At 48.2% G+C, this 23,730-nt stretch overlaps 1 protein-coding gene across 1 annotated transcript in view; it reads left to right on the top strand.

The window, feature by feature from the left end:
* The window catches only part of LOC144721802 (exocyst complex component 6B-like), an 86,863-nt gene that overhangs the window by 7,973 nt on the left and 55,160 nt on the right, over positions 1-23,730 (top strand). The window contains exons 3-8 of the mRNA XM_078599724.1: positions 565-612; positions 1,863-1,953; positions 3,129-3,174; positions 7,316-7,517; positions 20,393-20,454; positions 21,551-21,680. Of these exons, the coding sequence (XP_078455850.1) occupies positions 565-612; positions 1,863-1,953; positions 3,129-3,174; positions 7,316-7,517; positions 20,393-20,454; positions 21,551-21,680 (579 nt within the window). The remainder of the gene's footprint in view (positions 1-564; positions 613-1,862; positions 1,954-3,128; positions 3,175-7,315; positions 7,518-20,392; positions 20,455-21,550; positions 21,681-23,730) is intronic.

Raw genomic sequence — 23,730 nt, 5'->3', positions numbered from 1 at the left:
TGTTTCCACATCCTCGTTGCTTCCTCACGTGATGCTTCGCTTTTCTCTGTGGAACCCCTCATGAAGGTAATATTACACTGGGACTACTAGCAGGTAAATGTAAGTTGGATATCCCATAATTGACTTTTTTAAAAATGCAAACAAAAAAAAATCACAACTCTGATAATGATATGCACTGTCCTTGAAATGGATTGGTCCACACCCGAGACAGCTTTTCTCTCACATGGTGTTGGACCAGATGACGCCAAAAGGCGCACAACTCAACTGTTTCTCAAACGTGAGCTATTGTCATCAATGTCGTGGAATAGTAACTAGAAGGCTAAGGCTCTTCTCCAGACCACCGCACCACGAGCTACAGGAACAAGTATACACGCCCTCCAACTGAATATAAAATGAACCTCGTGCGAAATGCGATTTGGCGTGGCTTTCAAACTTGGATCTATATCTTCAAGTTGCTATTCAGGAGGCCGTACGGAATAATATATATATTTTATGATCTGTTCATTGAGGATGCACTGAGCTGCTTGGTGCGTGGATGTTGTTCTTCTGTCTGCTCCACTGCAGGACCACGTGGTGGAGTCCAACCAGAAGATGCAGGAGGCAGGACGGGAGGTGAGATCTCACTGCCGTGATGCCCACACACAGAACCCACCCAAAGTTTAACAAACAACTCATGTCACCCACCCAAATGTCAGGTCTATTCCACTGCATGCATTTTTCAAAGAAGGATAACGAATGTAACGAGCGGTGAATTAGTAAGTCGTAGTTTGTTTTATAAAACGCATTATTGTATAAATGTAAGACCTTTGTTCACATTTAGAATATATCGCAGACTGAATGGACATAAATCACAACCAGCTGATCCGTGAGGCTGAGGACCAGACCAGGTGAAGGCAGATCACGATCAGAGCTGCGAGCATCGTGACCCAGTCACCTTCTCATTAGACCGGCGATGGGAGGTGGATTGATAGATGGACAGTACATATCAATTTTTTTAAATATTAGTTTAAAAAATAAGTCCTCTTGTGCACAACAAGCATTGGTAACGCCTATAGCTAATGGCAGTCTTGAGCTAATGGTGGAAATTTTATATTCCTACGGCAGGGACCAATATCTCTATTGCACAACCACTCTTAACTCTCCACAACTGCTGACTTCCCACACTTTGCTGTCGCTGGAGGGATGATGACGTTGGGCTTAGATGACCCAGGAATTATGATCTCTTAAATATTTGAGTCAGCCGCTCTTCGTGTTAAGGATTCACAGGTGTGATTTTAATGAGACACGAAAAATAAAAGTGGACAAGTTTGTAACATGCACAGTTTTTAGTTCACTCTCAGAGAGCGAGTGATTCAGAGGCGCGCAAGGCCACGTACAAGTGGGAAGGTAGCCAGAATTGGTGCGAGATATTTCTCAAGCTCTGTGGATCTATTCTGGGATGTTTGGTCAACTCCATTCATGAGTGTTTGGACAACTTTTGGACGAAGATATTTCCCACTCATGGTTGCTCCTTGGTTCAGTAGGATTCTGTAAAAAAATAGTCATTAGAACATTCTGTACTATTTATATATAAGCAGTGGCCTGCAGATTGCCATAGTCCGTTTGTCTTTATTAATGTACATTTTCTTTGCCAACATATTAACTGGACCAATAATACATTAATTTCTAGTAATTATTGAATACTTCCCAACTGATCCTAGAGCACCAAACTGTCTGGTTAAGAATAACCCCAAAGTAGGATATTTGTAACGAATGTCCTCATCATGCCCAACTGTTATGGGTGGATTCCTCGCATGTGAACGCAGCACACGGAACAACACGTTGAGTGCACGCTACGTGTGTCCCATGCATGTGCGTGCGAGTTGGTGCACATGAAGCGGGAGCTGGTGCGCACTTGCCGGCAGCAGAGAAACGTCTTGCGCACTCTGGAGCAGCTCGCGGCCTGTCTGCCAGGTGCCCACCGTGCCACACAGCCCACCGTGCCACACAGCCAACCCACCGTGCCACACACCGCACTGTGCCACACAGCCAACCCACCGTGCTACACAGCCCACCGTGCCACACATCCAATCCACCGTGCCACACAGCCCACCGTGCCACACATACAAACCACCGTGCCACACGGCGCACAGTGCCACACGGCCAACCCACCGTGCCACACACAGCCCCATGCCACACAGCGCACCGTGCCACACAGCCAACCGTGCCACACACAGCCCCGTGCCACACAGCGCACCGTGCCACACAGCCAACCGTGCCACACAACCAACCCACCGTGCCACACAGCCAACCGTGCCACACAACCAACCCACCGTGCCACACAGAGCTCTGTGCCACACAGCGCCCGTCAATCTCCAAGCCCTACCGCACAGCAGCATCGGATCACACGGCACCTGCAGCGCCGCACACCAGCGCAGCGCCGCACACCAGCGCAGCGCCGCACACCAGCGCAGCGCCGCACACCAGCGCAGCGCCGCACACCAGCGCAGCGCCGCACACCAGCGCAGCGCCGCACACCAGCGCAGCGCCGCACACCAGCGCAGCGCCGCACACCAGCGCAGCGCCGCACACCAGCGCAGCGCCGCACACCAGCGCAGCGCCGCACACCAGCGCAGCGCCGCACACCAGCGCAGCGCCGCCACATGTCACGCTGCACCTCCACCTGTGCGGCCGCTCTCTGCGGTCGAGTCTAGCTGTGCCACTCTGTACCTCTCTCACACAGCCTCCCACTGCACAATATACATCTACATGCGTACAAACAAATGTAGATACCATAGATTGACGATTTGTTGTAGGATTACTAAAACAAGGGCCTCATGTCGCACTTGGCCTCCTCGCTTGCGATGATAAACGAGAGGGCGCTGTTCTCTACGTCGCAAGCACAGGCTGGTCTGAAGTATTTTCATTAAATTATCATGACATTGTATACATTTTTTTATTTTTATTTATATCGCGTTTAATACAGCTGCATTGCTATGTTTACCTTTTCCACTTAGTTGTGTGTGTTCTCAAACAACTGCACCGTCTGATGAGTATCGCTGCTAGAATACACGGTCACATGTAACATTTGCGGCCAGTGTGTACGCCGCAGAGCCTCATTGACACACTGCACTGTGTTGTTCGTGCAGTGCTGGAGACCTATGCCAAGCTGCAGCAACAGATGGAAGCAAAGCGGTACGTTATACCATGACATTTGCACGCCCCTGCTATCATGTGAAAAGAAAGATACGCATACCTGTCAACCCATACGGTTTACTCGAATGCTTGTACAGGGAGATTGAGCTTTAAGGTCCATACCTCGTAATCCCCTCGGCAGTCCAGCAGTCGGCAGCCTCTAGCCGACTTCGTGTTGCCGACCGACTGAATGTGTGCCCAGTGTCTGTGCTGAGGGTTTGCGTGGCCCAGCAAAGCTGCCCGAGATGACAGCGCCAGCAAGATGGGGAATCGTTTTTTTTCGTGACTGTGGAGGCAGCAGTTGAAAGACCGAGTTCTAGTTTTGTGTGTCAGACTGTGCCAAAGCTGCCACTGACCTCGAGTGGCCAGCAGCTGCTGTCATGGCACTGCTCGACTTTGATAAACATCGAAATTCACGGGATTCCGGTTTTGATTGGTTGCTATATGACATCATCTCCTTTACCGAGTAGACATGGGTGTCGTGAGGAGAAGGGCATGTAGGTTGAATGTTATTAATAATGTATACTTATATAACATGTGGAAACTGTGATGAAGATACTTATATATACAAAAACAATTCAATGCTGGAACACAACAGATTTGTGAAATTTGTTTTGAATTATAAGGAATTTCTGTATAATATTTGAGAATTTAAATAAAAATATTACATTTGTTCACTTATTGTTTTGAAACATTGAAACTATTCAATTGTATTTAGTAAATAAATGTAATCACTTGTATCTCTCATTGCTGATTTACCTTCCCGTTCTGTGCATTCAGTCAGAGAGGCAGGAGACTTTCAGGGGCGATGACGAGCATCGCGTTCGGTCATTTATTAGACGCGACTGCTAAGTTACCTGACGTCGCTTCAACGTGTTTACAACGTTGAAGCGTGACTTACATTGCACCGGCCCGTGATCCCCTCCTGTCTGAGAACCTGGGGCTTGTCGTGAATATCAGGTGGGGACAGCGACGAGGCGCGTTTGATTGTTTCTGTCTTTAACACAGCGGCTGGGCACAGACCCCAAAGGCTTAAAAACGTCGAGTGGCCAGCGACAACTAGCACCGCCAGAGTTGCCATCGACAAAGAGTTTCAACGCGTTTCTTACATTGAGCATGGCTACGAAGGCTTGGGGGCAAAGGAGACGATGGGAGAGCGAATTTCCCAGCCGAGCGGTGCGAGGATAGAAGCAGAAAGAGATCTGTGGGATACGAGTTGAATACATTCATGCATTTTAGAGTTTAATCCACGATCGCTTGATTTATGTGATCATTCGCAAATAACTCCCACGAGTGTAGATGTCTGTTTACTTCATGAAGTGAACGCTGGTGGTCCAATAGGCAATAGCCCCACATAGCATGGGGATGAGAGGAGCCGTGGGTGGCTGAGGCAAGGGGACCGATGCCCACGTCGGAGTACTGAAGCAGCGCCGTTGAGAACCTTCACTTCGATGCTTTTGTGGCTATGACAAAGGGCTAATGCCTGGAACGTCGCCGATTATATAGTGTTGTTGACGTGTGCATTTTTTGGGACAAAAAAATAATAATTCGCATCTCAGCTGGGTGATCGATACCTAAATTCAATGCCTCCGCTAGATATAAAATTTGAACCAAAGTTTGGTTGAGTAACATTCATTCAAGTTTCAAGTTCGTTTATTAGGTATAGCCCTGTGAGCCATTCGGCTCTTGAATCGGGTGCAACCGCAACAAACAAAAAACAAAAACATGAACAACAAAACATCTTAAAGTGACTATGTGACTATGTGCAAACTGAAAATCCAGGAAAAAAACCCAGAAAAAATTCCAGAAATAAAGCCCCGTACACCAACGCTCATAATAAAACGGCAGCTTCCGAGGTCCGTAGCACAGTGCGCTGACCGCTGTTCCACTGGCATTCCCCCATCCCATCAGTTTGGTTTAACCGTCTGTAAATCATAATCAGTTTAGCAAATTGCCGTGCATGTTGTGACAGAAGTGTCCACCTCGGGAATGAGCAATTGGCTGTGTGGGCAGTTGGTCTGTCGTCGACTCCTCTACTTATTCTACTTCTTCTCATATTTGTGCAGAGCAGGGCCGTCGTGCGTGGCGTGGCCTGCACGCCGGAAGTGACTGGTTGACTTTGGACAAAATAAATTGTGAAAACAGCCTTCTGTAGCCCACTCCGTCCCCGCGTGAGATCACGTGCTCTCCTGCGCCAAGTTGTGTTTCCATTTGTTGCATGCAAGTGGAGGGAGACTTTGAATGACTCTTTTATTAAATTATATGACAGCCATACGCTTTATTTTCGGATGGACAAGATAGTTTGCTTTTTATTTAGAAAGAAGTGTCTTAGTAAACATCGGATAACAGAGAGGTTGCTTCTTAGCCGCACCTGCAATTATCACGGTTGGCTACGTACGGTGTGAATGAAGTTCACCAAACATACAAAACTGAAAAGTAGTTATATACACTTGCGTGTTGTTAATTTAAGAGGTATGGCATTGTATGTGATATTTTAATAATCATGTATTTAACAACTAATTTCTCATGATGAAAGTCATCAGGATCAGATATTGTCGCTAAGCAATTTGATCTGAGAAAATATGCATGAAGCATAATCATATCGGAATCGGATTTGGATCTGATCAGACCTGAAGTGCACAGCCTCCATCAGCTCTCAATAAAAACGTTTCACACTTGTGCAATGCGCTGTTCGTTTCTGCTCGTCAGTTCACGAGGAGAACCAACCACCAGTTAGTTCTACGTCCAAGACATTTTAAAATGTCATTATTCATCTTTATCCATTTCAGAAAACGGTGCAAGCGGCGCCCCTTTGGAATATTTTAATTCGAGCAAACGTGCGAGGAATTTGCGTTGCATAATTTCCAAAATTGCACGAAAGAATGAACAAAATGTCATTAAAGTATTTTCGTCTCCCGGTGGATTGGCGCTGCCGCTCGGCGCGTGAGAAATGCGGCCCTGGCGGTGAGCGTCGTGGCCAGGTGCAGCTGAGACGTCTCGAGTCCCAGCGCCGCCACCGCAGCGCCTCCACTCTGCCTGTTTGCTTTGGACGTCGACTACAACCTGAAACATGAACCCCATCGGCACCCCCACCCCCCCTCCACGTCTTCCCTCTTTCTCCCACACCCACCAAGCCCCACGCCCTTCCACTCCCTGCTACAGCGCAGTCACATACTAGTCACGGCGGACTCGCAGCGACTGCCTACGCCAGAGGATCCAGCCACGCGCCGCCCCAATTCACTGCTGCAGTGGCTGGAGTGGATACTTTGCCTGTGACTGTTGAAGCTTTCTCGTGATGCGTTGGCGCGGCACGCTGCTGTGTGTGAGCTGTGGCCTCGCTTGTTAGCAGAGGATGGAAAGGTCATTTGGAGATCTCTGCTTGTGGGTGTGCATCGACACCGCAGCGGAGAACTAACCACGAATGTCTCCTTTGTGTCTAGGAATTCCTAAGCCTTCCCTTATCTCGGCGTCTTATTAAGGGCATAGCTTCTCAGTTCTCATAATACATGAAAGAAAACACTTAAATAAACCAAACCCAATACACATTTAAATAATCCAATCAGTATATCTCAGAGCTATTTTAGATGTACAGTATACACCTCTCTCATCCAACTCCGTCTCTCGTCTACATCTCTCGCGAGGAACCCTCCTCGCGAGCCAGCACCACCACCGCACGTGCTGCGTCTGTGCGTCGCGGCAGCCCACGTGACCACGTGGCAATGTGACTGGGGCAGCCCACGTGACCACGTGACAATGTGACTGGGGCAGCCCACGTGACCACGTGACAATGTGACTGGGGGCAGCCCACGTGACCACGTGACAATGTGACTGGGGGCAGCCCGCGTGACAATGTGACTGGGGACAGCCCACGTGACCACGTGACAATGTGACTGGGGGCAGCCCGCGTGACCACGTGACAATGTGACTGGGGCAGCCCACGTGACCACGTGACAATGTGACTGGGGGCAGCCCGTGTGACCACGTGACAATGTGACTGGGGGCAGCCCACGTGACCACGTGACAATGTGACTGGGGGCAGCCCACGTGACCACGTGACAATGTGACTGGGGCAGCCCGTGTGACCACTGACCGCGTGACAATGTGACCGTGTGACTTTGCGACCGTGGCGCGCTGCGCGCAGGTTCTACCCGGCCCTGCGCACGCTGCAGCAGCTGGAGAGCTGCCTGCCCGCCCTGCCGCGCTACCGCTTCTGCGCCGCCGTGCGGGACGGGGCGGCCGCGTTGTGCGGCACCGTGCGCGGGCACGCGGCCGCGCGCCTCCGCGACTTCTTGGAGCGTGCGCAGGAGCAGGCCGAGGCGCTGGGGGAGGCCGCTACCTTGCAGGTGGACGTCGCTCGGCTGTTGGGGGCTGCGGGGCTGGGGGCGGCTGTGGTGCGTGCGTTCGCGGCTCGTTGTCGAAGTTGGCGGTTCGAACGTGGCAGGCCACCCTGGTCATCGTTGCGTGCGCGGTAACCATAAGTTACGCGGCCCTCTGCTTCACAGTGGATTTTAAAGAGCCCCTGGTGTCATTCGAATGACGAGGCCATCGCGTTACGGCGTCGGGGTCCAAATTGGAAAAATTACCCGCAAATGAGTCGGTTGGGATTGCACGCAGACGCAATCATCGCCCCCTGCTGGCAGACTCATGTTCGCTTGCAGGCCAGGTGTTGAGTGACCCTGTGCCGCACGGGGACAGCTGCCGCTGGGAGTGCCCTTTCAAATGTTTCAGATGAAGCATTTGAAAAGAAAACAAATTATTATGAAGGTTTGAGGGAGAGTTCTCAGAATGTATGTTTTTATTTAACTGTAGCTGGAGTCTCATTCACCTTTCGCAGTTGTACTGAGAGGGATACTCCAAAAGCTCTGAGCCAAAGCCACCGATAGGATGTTTATGGTTGATTGTTAATTCCTAAGGATCAGAGTCAGTACTGTATGTTGTCCTCCTCCCACACCTCCGATGAGCACGGTTGGCTACATACGGTGCGAAGAAGTTCAACACACACACGTAGGGCACCTCTACCATATTTCGAGTTCTGTGTTCATGCTCAACTCCCATAGAGCCAGACCAAGGAGCCCTTAGCGTTCTAAGGGCTCAGGGTCAATGCCTGCGTTTGGTTCCTCTTCCTTTTCCCTCCCATAACAACACATGCACATTTTAGCACCGAGTCAAATGAAATACATTTAGAGTGATTTTGTATTGTAAGGGCGAAATCAGAGCATGCACTTTACCCGCACGCAGAACGTCCCCTGCGTTCTTTGCGTCGCCTTTCCTCTCACCATGCCAGTGCTGATTTTGCGTGCACGTGTGTGCGTGTGTATGCGCTTGTCTGCCTGTGTGCATTCACGTGGACTTCACAATTCACCTCGCTTGTACGGGTGAGCTGGCCTTAGTGGAGCAGAGAGGGAGCCCATTAGGAGCGAGCAATGGCCCATTGGCGCACAGAGTCCAGGGCACGGCCCGTGCTGGGATAGTTGTCATTATTGCAGCCTCTAGGATGCCCACAAATGATGGAAACGAGTTTTATTTTGGTTGTCATCATCAATATTGACCATTCTCATTTCACCGCACGAAGAATGCCTTCTTTGTTCATCTGTTTGGGATGCAGTTTGCATGAATGAGACGATAGAAAATATGTTATTCTTCTTATTATTATTACTATTATTATTATCCGAGCACCTCAACTCGTTTGCAGCGGTAATCCATCTCACTCCCACACACGTGTGCCCCACATTCATTGCTCCATTTCCCCTTCAACCGCCCGCTGGTGCACATTCCCTTGCTGGGCTCCCTATCCATCAATGGTTGTGTCCTTCGTTTGTCAAACCGCTTTGGGAACTGCGTTGGATGCTCGCACTTATTATTTTATTGGGGACGGCCAGTCAAGACAAAACCTTCATCCGATCAAATAACGTCCATTATTGTATGTTATTCCAACAGAGTAAACCTCGGTCAAAGATACCCACCACACATCTTAGCTCTCTCTCGCGTCAGATTATAAAAGAGTAATGAATGTAGTCAGTGACAACTCACTTCACAGCAGGACCATCACAAATGTAAAACTGTTGTGTGTCTGCAGTATTGGAACAAAATAACATGTACAGTTGTATTTTGATTTAAAGCTTTCGTGACTGCATTGCCACCATTGAGCTTAAGGCCTTCCACTTGGTAACCAACACCTGAGTGTCCACTCAGTCAATGCAGGTCACCGTGACCTCTGAGTGTCCACTCAGTGACCTTTGACCCCCTCTGTCCTACTTATGTCCCCACCCATCACAACCTCCCCTCTATCTGATAACACCTCCAGTGTTTTCCCACCACATTCTATTTCAAAATTCCAAGCCGCTTCAAGTTCATAGCACATTTGTTATGCATCGTATTCACTCTCCGGAAGCCCCCTTTCTCTTAAACATCGACGCTAACCACTCTACTTTCCTAAAGTAGGATGTTAAGAACCCACGCTGCTGTTGCAATAAGTGAATTGACCTCCTCTCAGCCTCCTACTGCCTCCACATTCTCAATTCCTACCGATGCGCGGGTGGCGGTGCAGGAGCCCCATCTTTAAGTACCACGTGGCACACGTGTGGATGATGTCACAGATCATACTCTCCCTGGCGCAGCGCCAATAACACCCACAATACCTCTTCTTGGTTCTTTCGGTAAAGTCACGTAGAAGGGAAGTAATAAAATAATAAAAATAGAACATACTTCCCTTCTACGTGACTTTACCGAAAGAACCAAGAAGATGAATCCCTGCAGTCACGAAAGCTTTAAATCGAAAAGCTACAATACCCCTTACACTCGTTCACAATAGCATTGGATCACAAGACCTGCTTACGGAACGACTCGTAGAGGAGCTTTACAAAGCAGTAGGTTAATACCGCAGTGTTGTATGGTTAGGTGTATTATCAGGAGGGGACGTTACCAATGAATCTTAGCTTAATGGGAAAATCTGGCAATGCATTGCAAGCCACTGTGCAATGCATTGCAAGCCACTGTGCAATGCATTGCAAGCCACTGTGCAATGCATTGCAAGCCACTGTGCAATGCATTGCAAGCCACTGTGCAATGCATTGCAAGCCACTGTGCAATGGATATTTTATGTACCACTGCCCATTCTCAATAAGTCGTAACTTACCTTTAGTCCAGAAACGTTGGATCCTGTGTACGTGACCCCCCCCGGCACCAGGTGAGCAATGAGATCATCAAGGGGCGGGAGTGCGATGCCACTGCTGGTCTGTTTGCGGGGTTTGTGTTATTTGATTTCTGGAGTCCAGTTCCTCTGCGTCCTACAGTTTCCTCCGACTCGCAGCTCGTGTGACACACACAATGGGAATGTTGTTTCCGTGATCAAAATGTACTTGGCGGACATAAAGAAAAAAACACATCGTAGCGCAGATGACAACAACGCATGACACGATAAATCACTTGACCTCTGAGCACACGACGTCGTTTCACGGACCTGCAAGCCGCACTTCCCGTGCCGCGCCACGTCTAAATGTTACACGAAGGGAACGCGCAGCTGCTCACATTAAAACTCATTTACGATGTAAAGGTCCCCGCGATGGGCGGGCGGGCGGGTTCGGCCGAGGTTTTTGGGCGAGCGTGGGGGTCAGTGCGGGGGTCAGCGCGCCGCCGAGCGTGGGGGGGGGGCCCGGCACAAACACAGTAATGGCTGTTTTCTCTAGGCCATTAAACTTGTAATGGTGAAAAGTTCAAAACTCGATTCCAAAGAAAAGGGGGAATGGAAAACCGAAATTATTTCAAGTGAAATGATTTCGTGCACCCACGCCAGGGATCCCCCCCCCTCCCACCTTTTTGCCGACTGCGGCAAACTCCAGTGCACGTTGCAGCAACTTTCTTTAATTTCTTAGCGTAACAGTGCGGCGTAATTAAATTTAATGTAGGTTTAGAAAAATACAAAACCCAGTCTCTCGGCGTAGAGGAAGGTTCCACTCACCGCGCTCGGGCGCCTGACGCGAGCGTTGCCGCGTTACACGGCGCGCACACAGCCACACACAGCCACACACAGCCACACACAGCCACACACAGCCACACACAGCCACACACAGCCACACACAGCCACACACAGCCACACACAGCCACACACAGCCACACAAAGCAACACACAGCCACACAAATAAACACACAGCCACACAAAGCAACACACAGCCACACAAACAACACACAGCCACACACAGCCACACAAAGCAACACACAGCCACACACAGCCACACAAAGCAACACACAGCCACACACAGCCACACAAAGCAACACACAGCCACACAAAGCCACACACAGCCACACACAGCCACACACAGCCACACAAAGCAACACACAGCCACACGAAGAAACACACAGCCACACAAAGCAACACACAGCCACACAAACAACACACAGCCACACACAGCCACACAAAGCAACACACAGCCACACACAGCCACACAAAGCAACACACAGCCACACACAGCCACACAAAGCAACAAACAGCCACACACAGCCACACAAAGCAACACACAGCCACACAAACAACACACAGCCACACAAAGCAACACAGACATTGGCAGTGGCACGTGTCGCGCACACAGGCACGCGTGGGCTAACAAGCAACAAAATGACAAAGATCCTGCCCCTCATTCTGTTTCAAGACGATTGGGATAGCGCTGTGAGTGAGAACCCGAGTGGGACCCACCTGCCACATGGTGGGGGGTGGGGGGGTATGGTCACAACTCAGTGCTGTTATTGTCCATATGGTGATGTACACGGTGAAATGGATTGCAGGGGTCATAGTGTGGTGTCGTGTCAACTATGCCCCTTCCTCGAGTTAGAATACAATGGCACATAGACGATCACGACAAAGTGAGTAGCTGATGTAAATTTTAAAGGTATTCTACGAGACCTAGACAGTTAAAATGTGGCACACATCGTCAAGTGAGTGCTAATATAGTAGAACATTCCAAAAATGGATATACTCAACCCCGGCATAGGAATGCGGAATGTCCACCACTGGCTCAGGGTTGCAAACGGGAGACGAGCACCGCCTGAGTAGGAATCACTTGCCTGCCGCAATAAGCAGTTCCACTGTTATATATTCTTGGTTCTTTCAGTAAAGTCACGTAGAAGGGAAATAATACAATTATAAAAATAAAACATAATACAATTCTCACGACGTTTCGGCCACAATGCAAGCAGCCATCCTCAGGTGAAGAACAGAGCTGTCGGAAAGACAGCGTCCTAATTAAAGTTTCACTGTTGTTATTTTTAAGAAAACGTGTCTTGTACAAAAAGGAGGCCTCATTTTAAAAACAAAGTGAGAAAAATTCCATCATATGTCGGCCAAAATGTGTAACTTTCGATAATTGGATAAATTTATGACACGATTCTGTTAACACCTAAAATCTGATTTGTGAAAATTCGTTTTCGGAATGTTCTAAGAGAATGCGGCACAGTGTGACTTGGGTACTCGTGTGAGGAGCCGTTGTTTCTGCTCATTTCTGCTCATTTCGGCTGGCGGGAGCCCGCTATGGGGTTCATTATCTCTGCCTCGAGGGAGGCCCGGCATCACGCGAGGACAAGGATTACAGTTTCATGTGGGTAACTTTAAAACTTGGGATCTGGGCTATGACAACTTAGAAAAAATAAAATGCTGTGCTATTGCGAATGAAGATGTCGCAGAGTATGAACACTCACTTAGTGACAGACAGCATGCTGCTTTATGCATTCTCCGTCAAGGTTACTAGGAGGTGGCGTGAATCAAATTGTCCAATCTTTGCAATCGCGCTTCGTGGTGGGGGACGACATTGCCCACACGCCTTCAGCAAGTCAAGGCCGTCACGCCGACTCCCGTTTGACCCCGAACTTCGGTGAACCCGACTCCCGTTTGACCCCGAACTTTGGTGAACCCGACTCCCGTTTGACCCCGAACTTTGGTGAACCCGACTCCCGTTTGACCCCGAACTTTGGTGAACCCGACTCCCGTTTGACCCCGAACTTTGGTGAACCCGACTCCCGTTTGACCCCGAACTTGGGTGAACCCGACTCCCGTTTGACCCCGAACTTCGGTGAACCCGACTCCCGTTTGACCCCGAACTTTGGTGAACCCGACTCCCGTTTGACCCCGAACTTTGGTGAACCCGACTCCCGTTTGACCCCGAACTTCGGTGAACCCGACTCCCGTTTGACCCCGAACTTCGGTGAACCCGACTCCCGTTTGACCCCGAACTTTGGTGAACCCGACTCCCGTTTGACCCCGAACTTTGGTGAACCCGACTCCCGTTTGACCCCGAACTTTGGTGAACCCGACTCCCGTTTGACCCCGAACTTCGGTGAACCCGACTCCCGTTTGACCCCGAACTTTGGTGAACCTGACTCCCGTTTGACCCCGAACTTCGGTGAACCCGACTCCCGTTTGACCCCGAACTTTGGTGAACCCGACTCCCGTTTGACCCCGAACTTTGGTGAACCCGACTCCCGTTTGACCCCGAACTTTGGTGAACCCGACTCCCGTTTGAACCCGAACTTTGGTGAACCCGACTCCCGTTTGACCCCGAACTTGGGTGAACCCGACTCCCGTTTGACCCCGAACTTCGGTGAACCCGACTCCCGTTTGACCCCGAACTTTGGTGAACCCGACTCCCGTTTGACCACGAACTTTGGTGAACCCGACTCCCGTTTGACCCCGAACTTTGGTGAACCCGACTCCCGTTTGAACCCGAACTTGGGTGAACCCGACTCCCGTTTGACCCCGAACTTCGGTGAACCCGACTCCCGTTTGACCGCGAACTTTGGTGAACCCGACTCCCGTTTGACCCCGAACTTTGGTGAACCCGACTCCCGTTTGACCCCGAACTTCGGTGAACCCGACTCCCGTTTGACCCCGAACTTCGGTGAACCCGACTCCCGTTTGACCCCGAACTTTGGTGAACCCGACTCCCGTTTGACCCCGAACTTTGGTGAACCTGACTCCCCTGGGGCGTGGCGTGCCGGGCTCCCGAGCCGCGCGGCCGCCCGCCGGTGCAATCAGCCCGCCACCCGCGTCTCGACCCGCAGAAGTTTGTGGAGCGTATTCGATACGGCGGGGAGAGGGCGAGGGGCCACTCTGGTCGACGGCGCGAGGCGGAGGAGGCGGAGGCGGGAGGCGGGCGGCGCGCGCTAAAAGTAAACGCGCCCGCGACGCCCGGCTGCGTGAATGGGCCATTGTTGACGTTGGCGTTGGGCCTGGCGGGGAGCGTGGCCCTGTGCATGGCCGTGTTATGCCCACACACACGCACACACACACGCACACAAACACACACACACAAGCACACACACACGAGCTAGAGAGCACCAATCAAGGCCAGCATCAGTCATACGCATTCAGCAGGAATGAATTCTTATTCTTGACTCCCAAGTGTTGATGTTTACACATCACACCAGATAAATATATTTTTTATTCTGAACTGACCAAAAGGGGCTTAGTCCATAATCAGATAAATATTTCAAATTGTGGTATTCGAGGTCAGGAACAAATAGAGGTTGTTAGCTGCAACCTCTATGCCACTACACACTTGAATACCAGCACCACATTTAATGGCAATAATTGATGCCAATTATTTACCCCGGAATTCCTCACTAAGTCTTATGACCTCTCCCCATTTTTTAGAAAAGTAATGCATTGGGATATTTGGACAATTCCATGTATGAGTGTTTAGCATGTGGGAGGAAAATGGAGAACCCTGAGAAAATGCACGCATGTACAGAATGGTCAGAATATTCATTTCATATGTGAGTATTTAAAAAATACCTTGAGTTGATTTGAGTGAAAGATCAAATTTTATATTTAAAACCCTAAAAATACATGTCAGAATAGGGCGATCAAGTATTGGTCAAACAAAACGTAAATCATATGACGCGTTATTCACGCATTCTTTGGTGAACTGGCTGAGACCATGAACTCACTACGCTTAAGAACCTGATGTCATTTCAGGTGGCTGTCCAGATTAGAATCTGAGGTCTCCGTGGTACCAGCTTTGCATTTTTCACACTCTCACCCTGTCTCCTTTGCTACCTGCCTATGGAGTTCCATTGCAGCTGTAATTGAATTTGTTTTATTGTTTGTCGTTGTGGCGTTCTGACCCCGTGCACCTACTGGACATCTGTGAAAAGAGCTTAGTAGCTCATCAGATTCCTTCTCCAGTCTAAATGAAGATTCTGCTTCTGACTGTAGATATAGAAAACAGAACGAAATGACTCCGACACAACGGGAGACGTTGATCAGCAGCTCACGTGAGGCGGCCAAAATTCTTCTCACGCCCTCCACTTCTAACACGGGTGGTCGACGTGGGGAGAGTAGGCCAAATACCCACCAGCGTTCACTTCTAGTGGAGGCTCTTCCGCCAGCAATGGCATTAGCGAGAAATTGCAGGGCCCCACGTTTACATTTTCACAAGATTAAACCTTGTGATTACAGAGGATTTTAAAGCACAGATGAACAAGTATATAATACGAATGTTGAACTTCTTTAAATGTAACTGACAGCACTATACTATGATACCTTACTTTGAAAAAAAAACTAATACTGAAAATACAAGTCTATTCAAAACTATTTTACAAAGATGTAATAGGTATATTCAAGCAATAAAGGTTCGCCGAAGCAGCTGCCAAAATGGTTCAATGAAACAAGCAGGCTGTGTGGGGGAGCACGGGGCGTCTCGTTCATGCCAGCAGAGAGAGTGGCCTTACCGCGTGCAGTGTAAAAGTTGCCGTGAACAACGGGAGGGAGTCGCGTAGCCTCTCGCAGCCACGGCTGCGTTGTGTAATTTCGTGGCAATGGGAAACGATGGGATGGCAATTAAAGGCACGCCCGCTGCGTGTAGGCGAGACTCCCCCTGGGCGTCATTATACAGCCGCGAGCGCTGCCGTGCGAGCACAGAGACTGGGCAGGTCAGCGTCACATCAATCCATTGCATCTCAGTGTGTTAACAGAGACGTCTCATGTGTTAACAGAGACGTCTCATGTGTTAACAGAGACACCCCATGTGTTAACAGAGACGTCTCATGTGTTAACAGGGACACCGCGTGTGTTAACAGAGACGTCTCATGTGTTAACAGAGACGTCTCATGTGTTAACAGAGACACCCCATGTGTTAACAGAGACGTCTCATGTGTTAACAGAGACGTCTCAGTGTGTTAACTGTTTGCATGGCCCCGCATTCAGAAAACTTTCATAGAGTTACACAGTTACAATTGTTACCAATATTCTCAGACACGATATTCCGTAAGAAAAACTTTTATAATTTGGGCCTCCGAATTTCATATAAACTTACATTCTGACAGTAAATGACGAATTATGTTGTTTATTATTAGTCAACTACAGGCAATGTTGATCGTTTATTTTTTTGTTCTGTGACAGTTTATTGTTAAGGATGTCATCAGGGAAGACGATTTTGCGTAGCGCCTCTTGGCACAGTCTCGGCCAAATGGTGTCTGTGCGACGCCGTGCCGTTGGATAGCCCTCCACATACATTGGCAGAAGCCTACGCACAGTGAACAAAGTTGCTTTTGTACCACATTGCATTAAAAGGTCACAACCCTCTGTCGAGGTACCAAGTTGAGAAGTCAGAGCAATGAGATTTGTGGGCGGGAAAAACAACGGAACGATGTTGTATAGTTTTACATCAATCCACGTAGACGACTGGTTCCCTCCAAGTGTCTTACTCATCATGTCCATATATTGATAGACTTTTAAACTGAGCTACATCAAAATAAGTGCAACACGAGTTATTTGATGTTCTTAATGTGGCTATGCATTTGGAACATGACTGTAACCTATAGTTGGCTCCACGGGTGACGCTGGCTGGAGTGGTGGTGGAGGCGAGGGATTCCAATCCAGGATCTCGGTGGGGCTCGTTGTCGACTTAACTACACTTTGATGTGATTTGCTTTCACATTGTTCTGTAATTCATTCAGCAATTTATTTCTTAAACGCCTCCGATTAGCATGGTTGGCTTCGTACGGCGTGAGAGAATTCCAACACACACGCACACACAAGCAAGTATATCAAATGCAACTATGCTTACAAAAAGTTTTTAGTTATTTGTTTGCACAATTCACTTCACACCCGAAAATTAAACACACTTTTCAACTTTCAGCCGTGCTCCAGAATTGTTTTAACGAGGCACAGTAGCAAACACCCATTGAACAAATGTTCAATTGAAGAGCACCATTAAACATGCATTGCTTACAACTATAATTGCCAGCAAACGAAATGGAGACAAAAGCTCCTTTCTGCTGCACTCCAATGAGCGCAGCACCAACAGTCCCTTGTGTTAGGGGCAACATTGTTGCCTGGAAGCTGTTGCACACCGCGTTCATTGTGTTGCATCTGCCAGAAAGCAGTCCAGTCAAAAACAGCGACGCTTACGTTCGAAGCAGACGTTAACATGTTTATGGTGCGCCTATTTGAATACAATTAACCAATGCATTCTCTCCTGGCTAAGTAACTCGACAAAAATTATGACAATTATGAAGGAGAATATGCACCGAGGAAAAATTACCTTTCATTTCCTGAGACGTGTCATGGTTTAGATGAAACAAGAGGACAATTTCCAAAGTCAAACAAAAAGTGCACCACCTTCCAGCATACAAGTAAATCATACGTGGGACAAATACAAGCCAAAGATGTCCTATTTTACCATATTCGCTGTTGGGCCTTGAAGTCAAACGTCACCTGATATTACAGCTGGCATGGCACGCAGTGGAGCGTGGGACCAGTCACGTGTTCATTGTAGCCACCATGATTTTTCAATTTCTGATGCTGGCACACCGTACGGGGTACTCATTTTAGGCCGGGTTAATTGAGGGGAGAGGCAGCTTCGTTCAGATCAGCAGCCATGATCTATCCCCTGCTGGGTGAACCCCTCTCCAAGGTGTCGACATCTTTCGCAGTCTCGCGATGCAACAACTCAACTTCAGTGTTTCAAAAGCTCTTGAGCATTCTCGTGCTCATCCGTTTAGGTCGCCTTTTTGGACCCTATCTGCTTTCAAAAATTTCCCTCGGTATAAATAGTCTGATGTATTTTCGAGTTGTGTCTCGGAAACAAAAAGTAATCGTTTAGCAAAAGAATCTGTTCAAGTTTGTTTTGGTCACATTTATCTTGAGCCCAACTTTGCCGCCTTCTTGAAGTTCTTCAATAATGTCCTGAAGTAAATTAACAATGTTAATTAACATTGTTGTTACGACGAGTAGCGCGTCCTTTGGTGATGCAATATGTTCAACCAGGACCACAACGCAAAAAAGCCCAAATGTAAAAACAATATGGCGACCAGGAGGTCATGTGGCAGAGCTTTAACAGTTCTGCAAAGGACATTGGTTTGAAAACTCTTTACAAATATACGCATGTTACAGCAGCACCAAAGTGCTATATCGCACAGCGTTAAAGCTACGATGGTTTATAACTTCCCCCCTAGGCGACACTTTGCTGAGACATCATGTCAGACGAGTTCTTAATGTGACTGCACTCGAATACCTATTACGGTAAAGCAAATGCTGTCTCTGGGAGCGCACGTGACCATGCTCATTCCAAAGGTGCCTTGTTAAGTATCCTGGTTGGCATTTCGTGCTGGTTACTCTGCAATCCTTTGTGCACATTGCTATTACATTTGCAAGAGAAAGGAAAACCTTATTGTATTTTCTCTAGCTAACACGTGATGTTTGAACAAGAAGTAATGAAAGTTGAACTTTCATTTCCATCATGCTTTTTATCGAACTATTTATCATATCACTTCAATTGTTATGAAATGCAATCCATCGCTATGCCTCACATCACTGCGTTCATGCTCGTGGTTTGCCTCAGTTCTCATCTCAAGCATGTGTCGATGATTTTCTCTTATGTTATTTAAACAAGTCATTCTAATTTAATTTCCTCTCTTTTTTAATAGTACAATAGTGTTAAAAACACCGCAAGTGTTGTTTTAGGCTTTGTTCAATACACGCTGCTATTAATTCAGGGGGCGAAATTCTTGAGAAACCTGAAACTCACAATGGAACTACGTGCCACCAGCCAACACAAGGCTTACGTAGACTCGCATTGTAGGCCTGAGTTTCTCTTGAAGTGTTGTTATTTTAAACTCCTTTCTAGTGTTTGTTTTATGTCATATTAGCGATTAAGTGATGTTGAGATGTGATATTGCTTCCACATTAGTGTATATAGGCTTTTTTTTGTTATGCTCTTGAGATAAATCTGGTTGCTTTGGTAAGGTGAATAACCATTAATAGGGCCTGCACTGTAGTGTATGTTGTATGTAAGCCAGGACAAGCAAAGTGCACATGGGCTATTCGTCGAGAAAAATGCGAGTATTAAATATTTGTAAGGCTATTCCCCAAGAAGGGCTCATTAGACCTCACATTTAGACTTCAATGAAAAGTTCGGTGGAAATTTTAAACATAATTTTAAGAAAAATATATTTCAATTGTGCTTTGTCAGGCGCAGGCCGAGACATCTCTGCTGTTTTGAAATCACTTGAGGAGACCAAGGCTACTGTGCCTCAGAGAATCAAAACAAACCCAAACAGAAGCAGCGTGCCTAACGCCCGCTAAGCAGGCCTTGAGTACCAACGTCTAGCTGGTATTAACTTCGTAGATTTTCAGATGACTGCATTTTTCGTATTTTAAATTTTGAACCTTTCCCTCCACATTTATCCCAATTGTGCTTTTGATATCGATACGAAGGAACCCACAGCAGAGCACTAGAGACTCCCCCTCGGTTTAAACATGGGCCACGCACCATGCATCATGTCGAGCGATGTCGGTCCTGGATGCATGTCTCAGAACGAACTCATTCTAAACTCTCTGTAGGGATTGCAGTACTTGTCTTCAGCATTCAGTAGCCCCATCTCTAAACAGCCACAACATTTTAAAAGGCAGCATTTTCAGACATTTAAATCTAAAGGCCGCCGTGTATATACTACGTACGTAATTAATAATCTAACAGCCCTTTGTCAATGCACTGGCGGATGAAGGCCTTACATCTCGCGTCAGTCCTGGAGGAGGTTATTTTACCGTACTTCATTGTGCTGCTCAGGTTGGTGACGTTGGGGACAATGGTTAGTTCAGATAGGAAATCAATCTGATTTCTGTTCAGAACAATGGAATCTTGTGATTGTATAGACTGCGCAACTGGAGGGAAATCCTTCTCTGTGAATGACTTGTGTACGCGTGATGCATCCTCACCTTCGCCTTCAGGCCCAGAAGCAGCAGAGGCGTGCAGAATCCCGAAACATCATCTTCAGCTTGAACACAAACAGGTAGTCTAACAACGCGTAACAGATGTACGCACGAATGCGTATACACCCGTCAAAGTAAATAACTGTGAGCATGTTTATATTGGTGCTGGTGCAGATGCAACTCAGGTGGGTGATCTATGGCACATTCAACGGATGGCTCCTTCCTCTTCGACCTTATGCATATTATTTATGTTGATGACATGCTGCTCATATTGAGAAGACATATAAACTCTGCTTGGACATAGACACATCAGTGGGAGGATACATCGGCTGCATGATGTAGTCGGTATGCCCAGAAACTGCACGCCCAGCCACTGCACGCCCAGCCAGCGCATGCCCAAGCAGCTTCTATTTGGCCAGATAAAGGGAGTTAAACGGGCACGGCACGGGCTAGAGGAGAGGTGGGCTGATGTACAGGAGGCTAAACGGATGTGCCATCGACTGGTACTAGTGGTGTCATGATTGGCCTCTTTGGAGCGGGCTCATGCAAGGTTCTCACGTGCAGTTGGCAGTAGCCGCTATCCAGCAAAACTCATGACAATGAGCAGAGTGCCAGGTGGCTAAAACACAGCAAGGTTGCGAAGTGGTGCATCTGCAAGTCATCTCAGTCAATGAATCCATCATAACTGGCTGGCCCACCCCGTGACTCCCACCAGGGGGCCTTTGACACTTTGCACGGTCTGAAACTGCTCCTAAGCTCGTACAAGTGCTAGGGTGATGTCACCAGCACTTAGTGACGAATGGAATTTGATGTAATTATGAGTGCAGATTTTTTTTTATTGAGGCTAATTGAGGGATCTGTGCCTCAGTATAAATGAAGAAGAGTGGCATTCCTGGTTAATACTTTGCACTATAGCCATGGTGCCCCAGCTTCGATTCCTGGCAATGCACAACAGCATTGTCAATTGTTATCTAAACCTGATGAGTTCAAAATTGCAGTTTGACTTTGCCTGCTATAATAATTACCTGGCACTGTGTGACAGCGCTGAGTAGACCCAGCTGGCCTGGGTGCGGTGCCGGCTTCACCCATCTCCTCCTCGGCTCTGCCAGTCGAAATTCACGAGTGGCCCGACAGGCCGCCGTGAGGCTTCACAGGGAATCTCTGTCCTGGCGACAGGGCCCCAAAAGCCACGCGCTCGAACTCGGACCCGGAGGATGACCTCGTGGAGGAGGACGAAGCGGAGTGGAGCGCACAGACGTGCCAACAAGGCGTTGAAGAGGAGAGTGTTGATGATAATGAGGAAGAGGTGAGTGGCTGTAAGTCTGTGTGTGTGTGCATGTGCCGGGTAGTGAGAGCTCGTGTTTGTTACAGTGGGTAGGTTCCAGATCAAATACAGTCAGAATCAGAATAAGAATGTATTTATTTATACGGGAGGAATCCGATGAGCTATAAAGCTCTTTTTCACAGATGTCCGTCCAATAGGGGCGGGTCAGAAAGTTACAACAACAAACGATACAAAATCACTCAGGTTATTTTTTCCCCCAGTACAAAACATGGCTTTGCTGCGTATTAGCAATGAGCCACAGCGGCTCCTGCACTCTATTCGAATGGTTCAGGAATTGCTCACATAAGAGGAATTGTCCAGACCAGAAGTCTTGAATAAAGGAGTTACCTTTGGGAGATGTCTCGTATTTTTATTCTAAATGCTGGTAATTTTTGTCGTGCATTTGTACGTATGTTTATTTACTGTTTAAAATAAACGGACCGGCTCTTACACACACACACACACCGAAACACTGCACACAACGCGATGCATTGTGCACTATGAGGCATCATTGGTCATGTTTTTTGGCGTTATATGCACGCAACGCACACGATCCAACTGGGAAATGCTGCACGCTGACTGCGAGCTGGGAAAGGCATGCAGCACTCACTGCTGCATGTGTAGGTGCATTTTTGTTCCCATCACCTCATGCTTCGATGAGGGGTGTGGTTTGTGTAACCCGGACCCTGGGCTGGCCTCCCATCAGCCCCAATGAACTCTGGCTGACTGCACTGCACACACTGCCAGCTAGTGTGGGTTTGTCTTTGTGTGCGTGCGTGTATATGTGTGTGTGCATGTGTGGAGTGGTAGTACAGCGGTTAGTGCACTGCACTACGAACCCTGTGACTCGAGTTTGATTCTCGCTCACGGCCGACACCAGTGACGATTATCTAAACCGGTCCTGGGCCTCCCCTAGGTCGACTCAGCCACAAATAAGTACCTGGTGCGATGTGAAAACATCGCCACTGGGAAGACCAAAGCGGCCGGGCATGGTGCTGGTCACCCACCCCCTCGTATGCCTTGCCGGCCTTCATAGGTGCTCGCTAACAGCACTTGCCCTACCAGTCTGTTCAGGCTACATTGGGGATCTTTGTCTTTGCGTGGGTGGGTGTGTGGGTGTACCTGTATTTGTGTCTGTGCATGTAATTGGGGAGCCCCATTGAAGGCTATCACGGAGATGCGTTGTTGTATCTGTGTTGAACTTCTTTCGCACTGGTGATGTGGCCATCACTGGCTCCACGCGATTCTCCATCTCTCAAGGACAATATTTGTACGACTCAAATTTGTGCGTAATGTGTCATCATCAATCATCATCTTAAAACGGCCCTAAACAACAAACCTCAAAGCCAGTACACACATCATTGGCCCCAATGCATGGTGCGTTTTTGGCCACCATCGTGTCTCTTTTTGTTGTTGGAGCAATTCATGTAGCGCTAATTCTGCGTTTGGTGACCTGCATTCCCCCGCTTCTCTTTCTGCACTGGCAGGATGGAGTGGGTGGAGTGAGGGCAGAGCTATGGATCCAAAGCGATAAATCGTGGAATATATCCACCAATGGTGAAATCAAGTCAATCAATATTTGGGGGAATGTTTTTTCAGGGCCTTCATTTAATAAGATTTTAAAAAAGTAAGAAAAACAACAACAACTGCCCACATTACATTAATGTGTTATGCGCACTTTGAATAGTATTATTAGGAATGCACTTTAAATTGGGAAGCCTCACTGAATCTCACTGAGTCTCGAGTGTTTGGCTTCTTGTGGGAGGAAACTGGAGACTTAAGAATCCATCGCTGTGCTCCCATCTCCTGGCCACCTGCAGCCAGCCCTGCAGCACCAAGCAGTCGCCCACTCCACCACAACCATGTGCGACCCTGGCAATTTAAAATGAAGCATTTTATCTGGGGGGGAAGGGGGGGCGGGGTGTAAATGTGTCTCTCCCCCCAGATGTCAACTGAAAGTGCAATCCTGGGGATTAAAAACGAAAATCAGAGCCAGGAGAATCCCCCAATTTCACCCCCTCCCCCAATTTCA

The sequence above is a fragment of the Lampetra planeri genome, chromosome 12, assembly GCF_965212315.1.
Source record: "Lampetra planeri chromosome 12, kcLamPlan1.2.h2, whole genome shotgun sequence".
NCBI classification, from domain to species: Eukaryota; Metazoa; Chordata; class Hyperoartia; order Petromyzontiformes; family Petromyzontidae; genus Lampetra; species Lampetra planeri.
The sequence above is the reverse complement of the archived record's forward strand: the minus strand, read 5'-3'. Positions and strand labels throughout refer to the sequence as shown.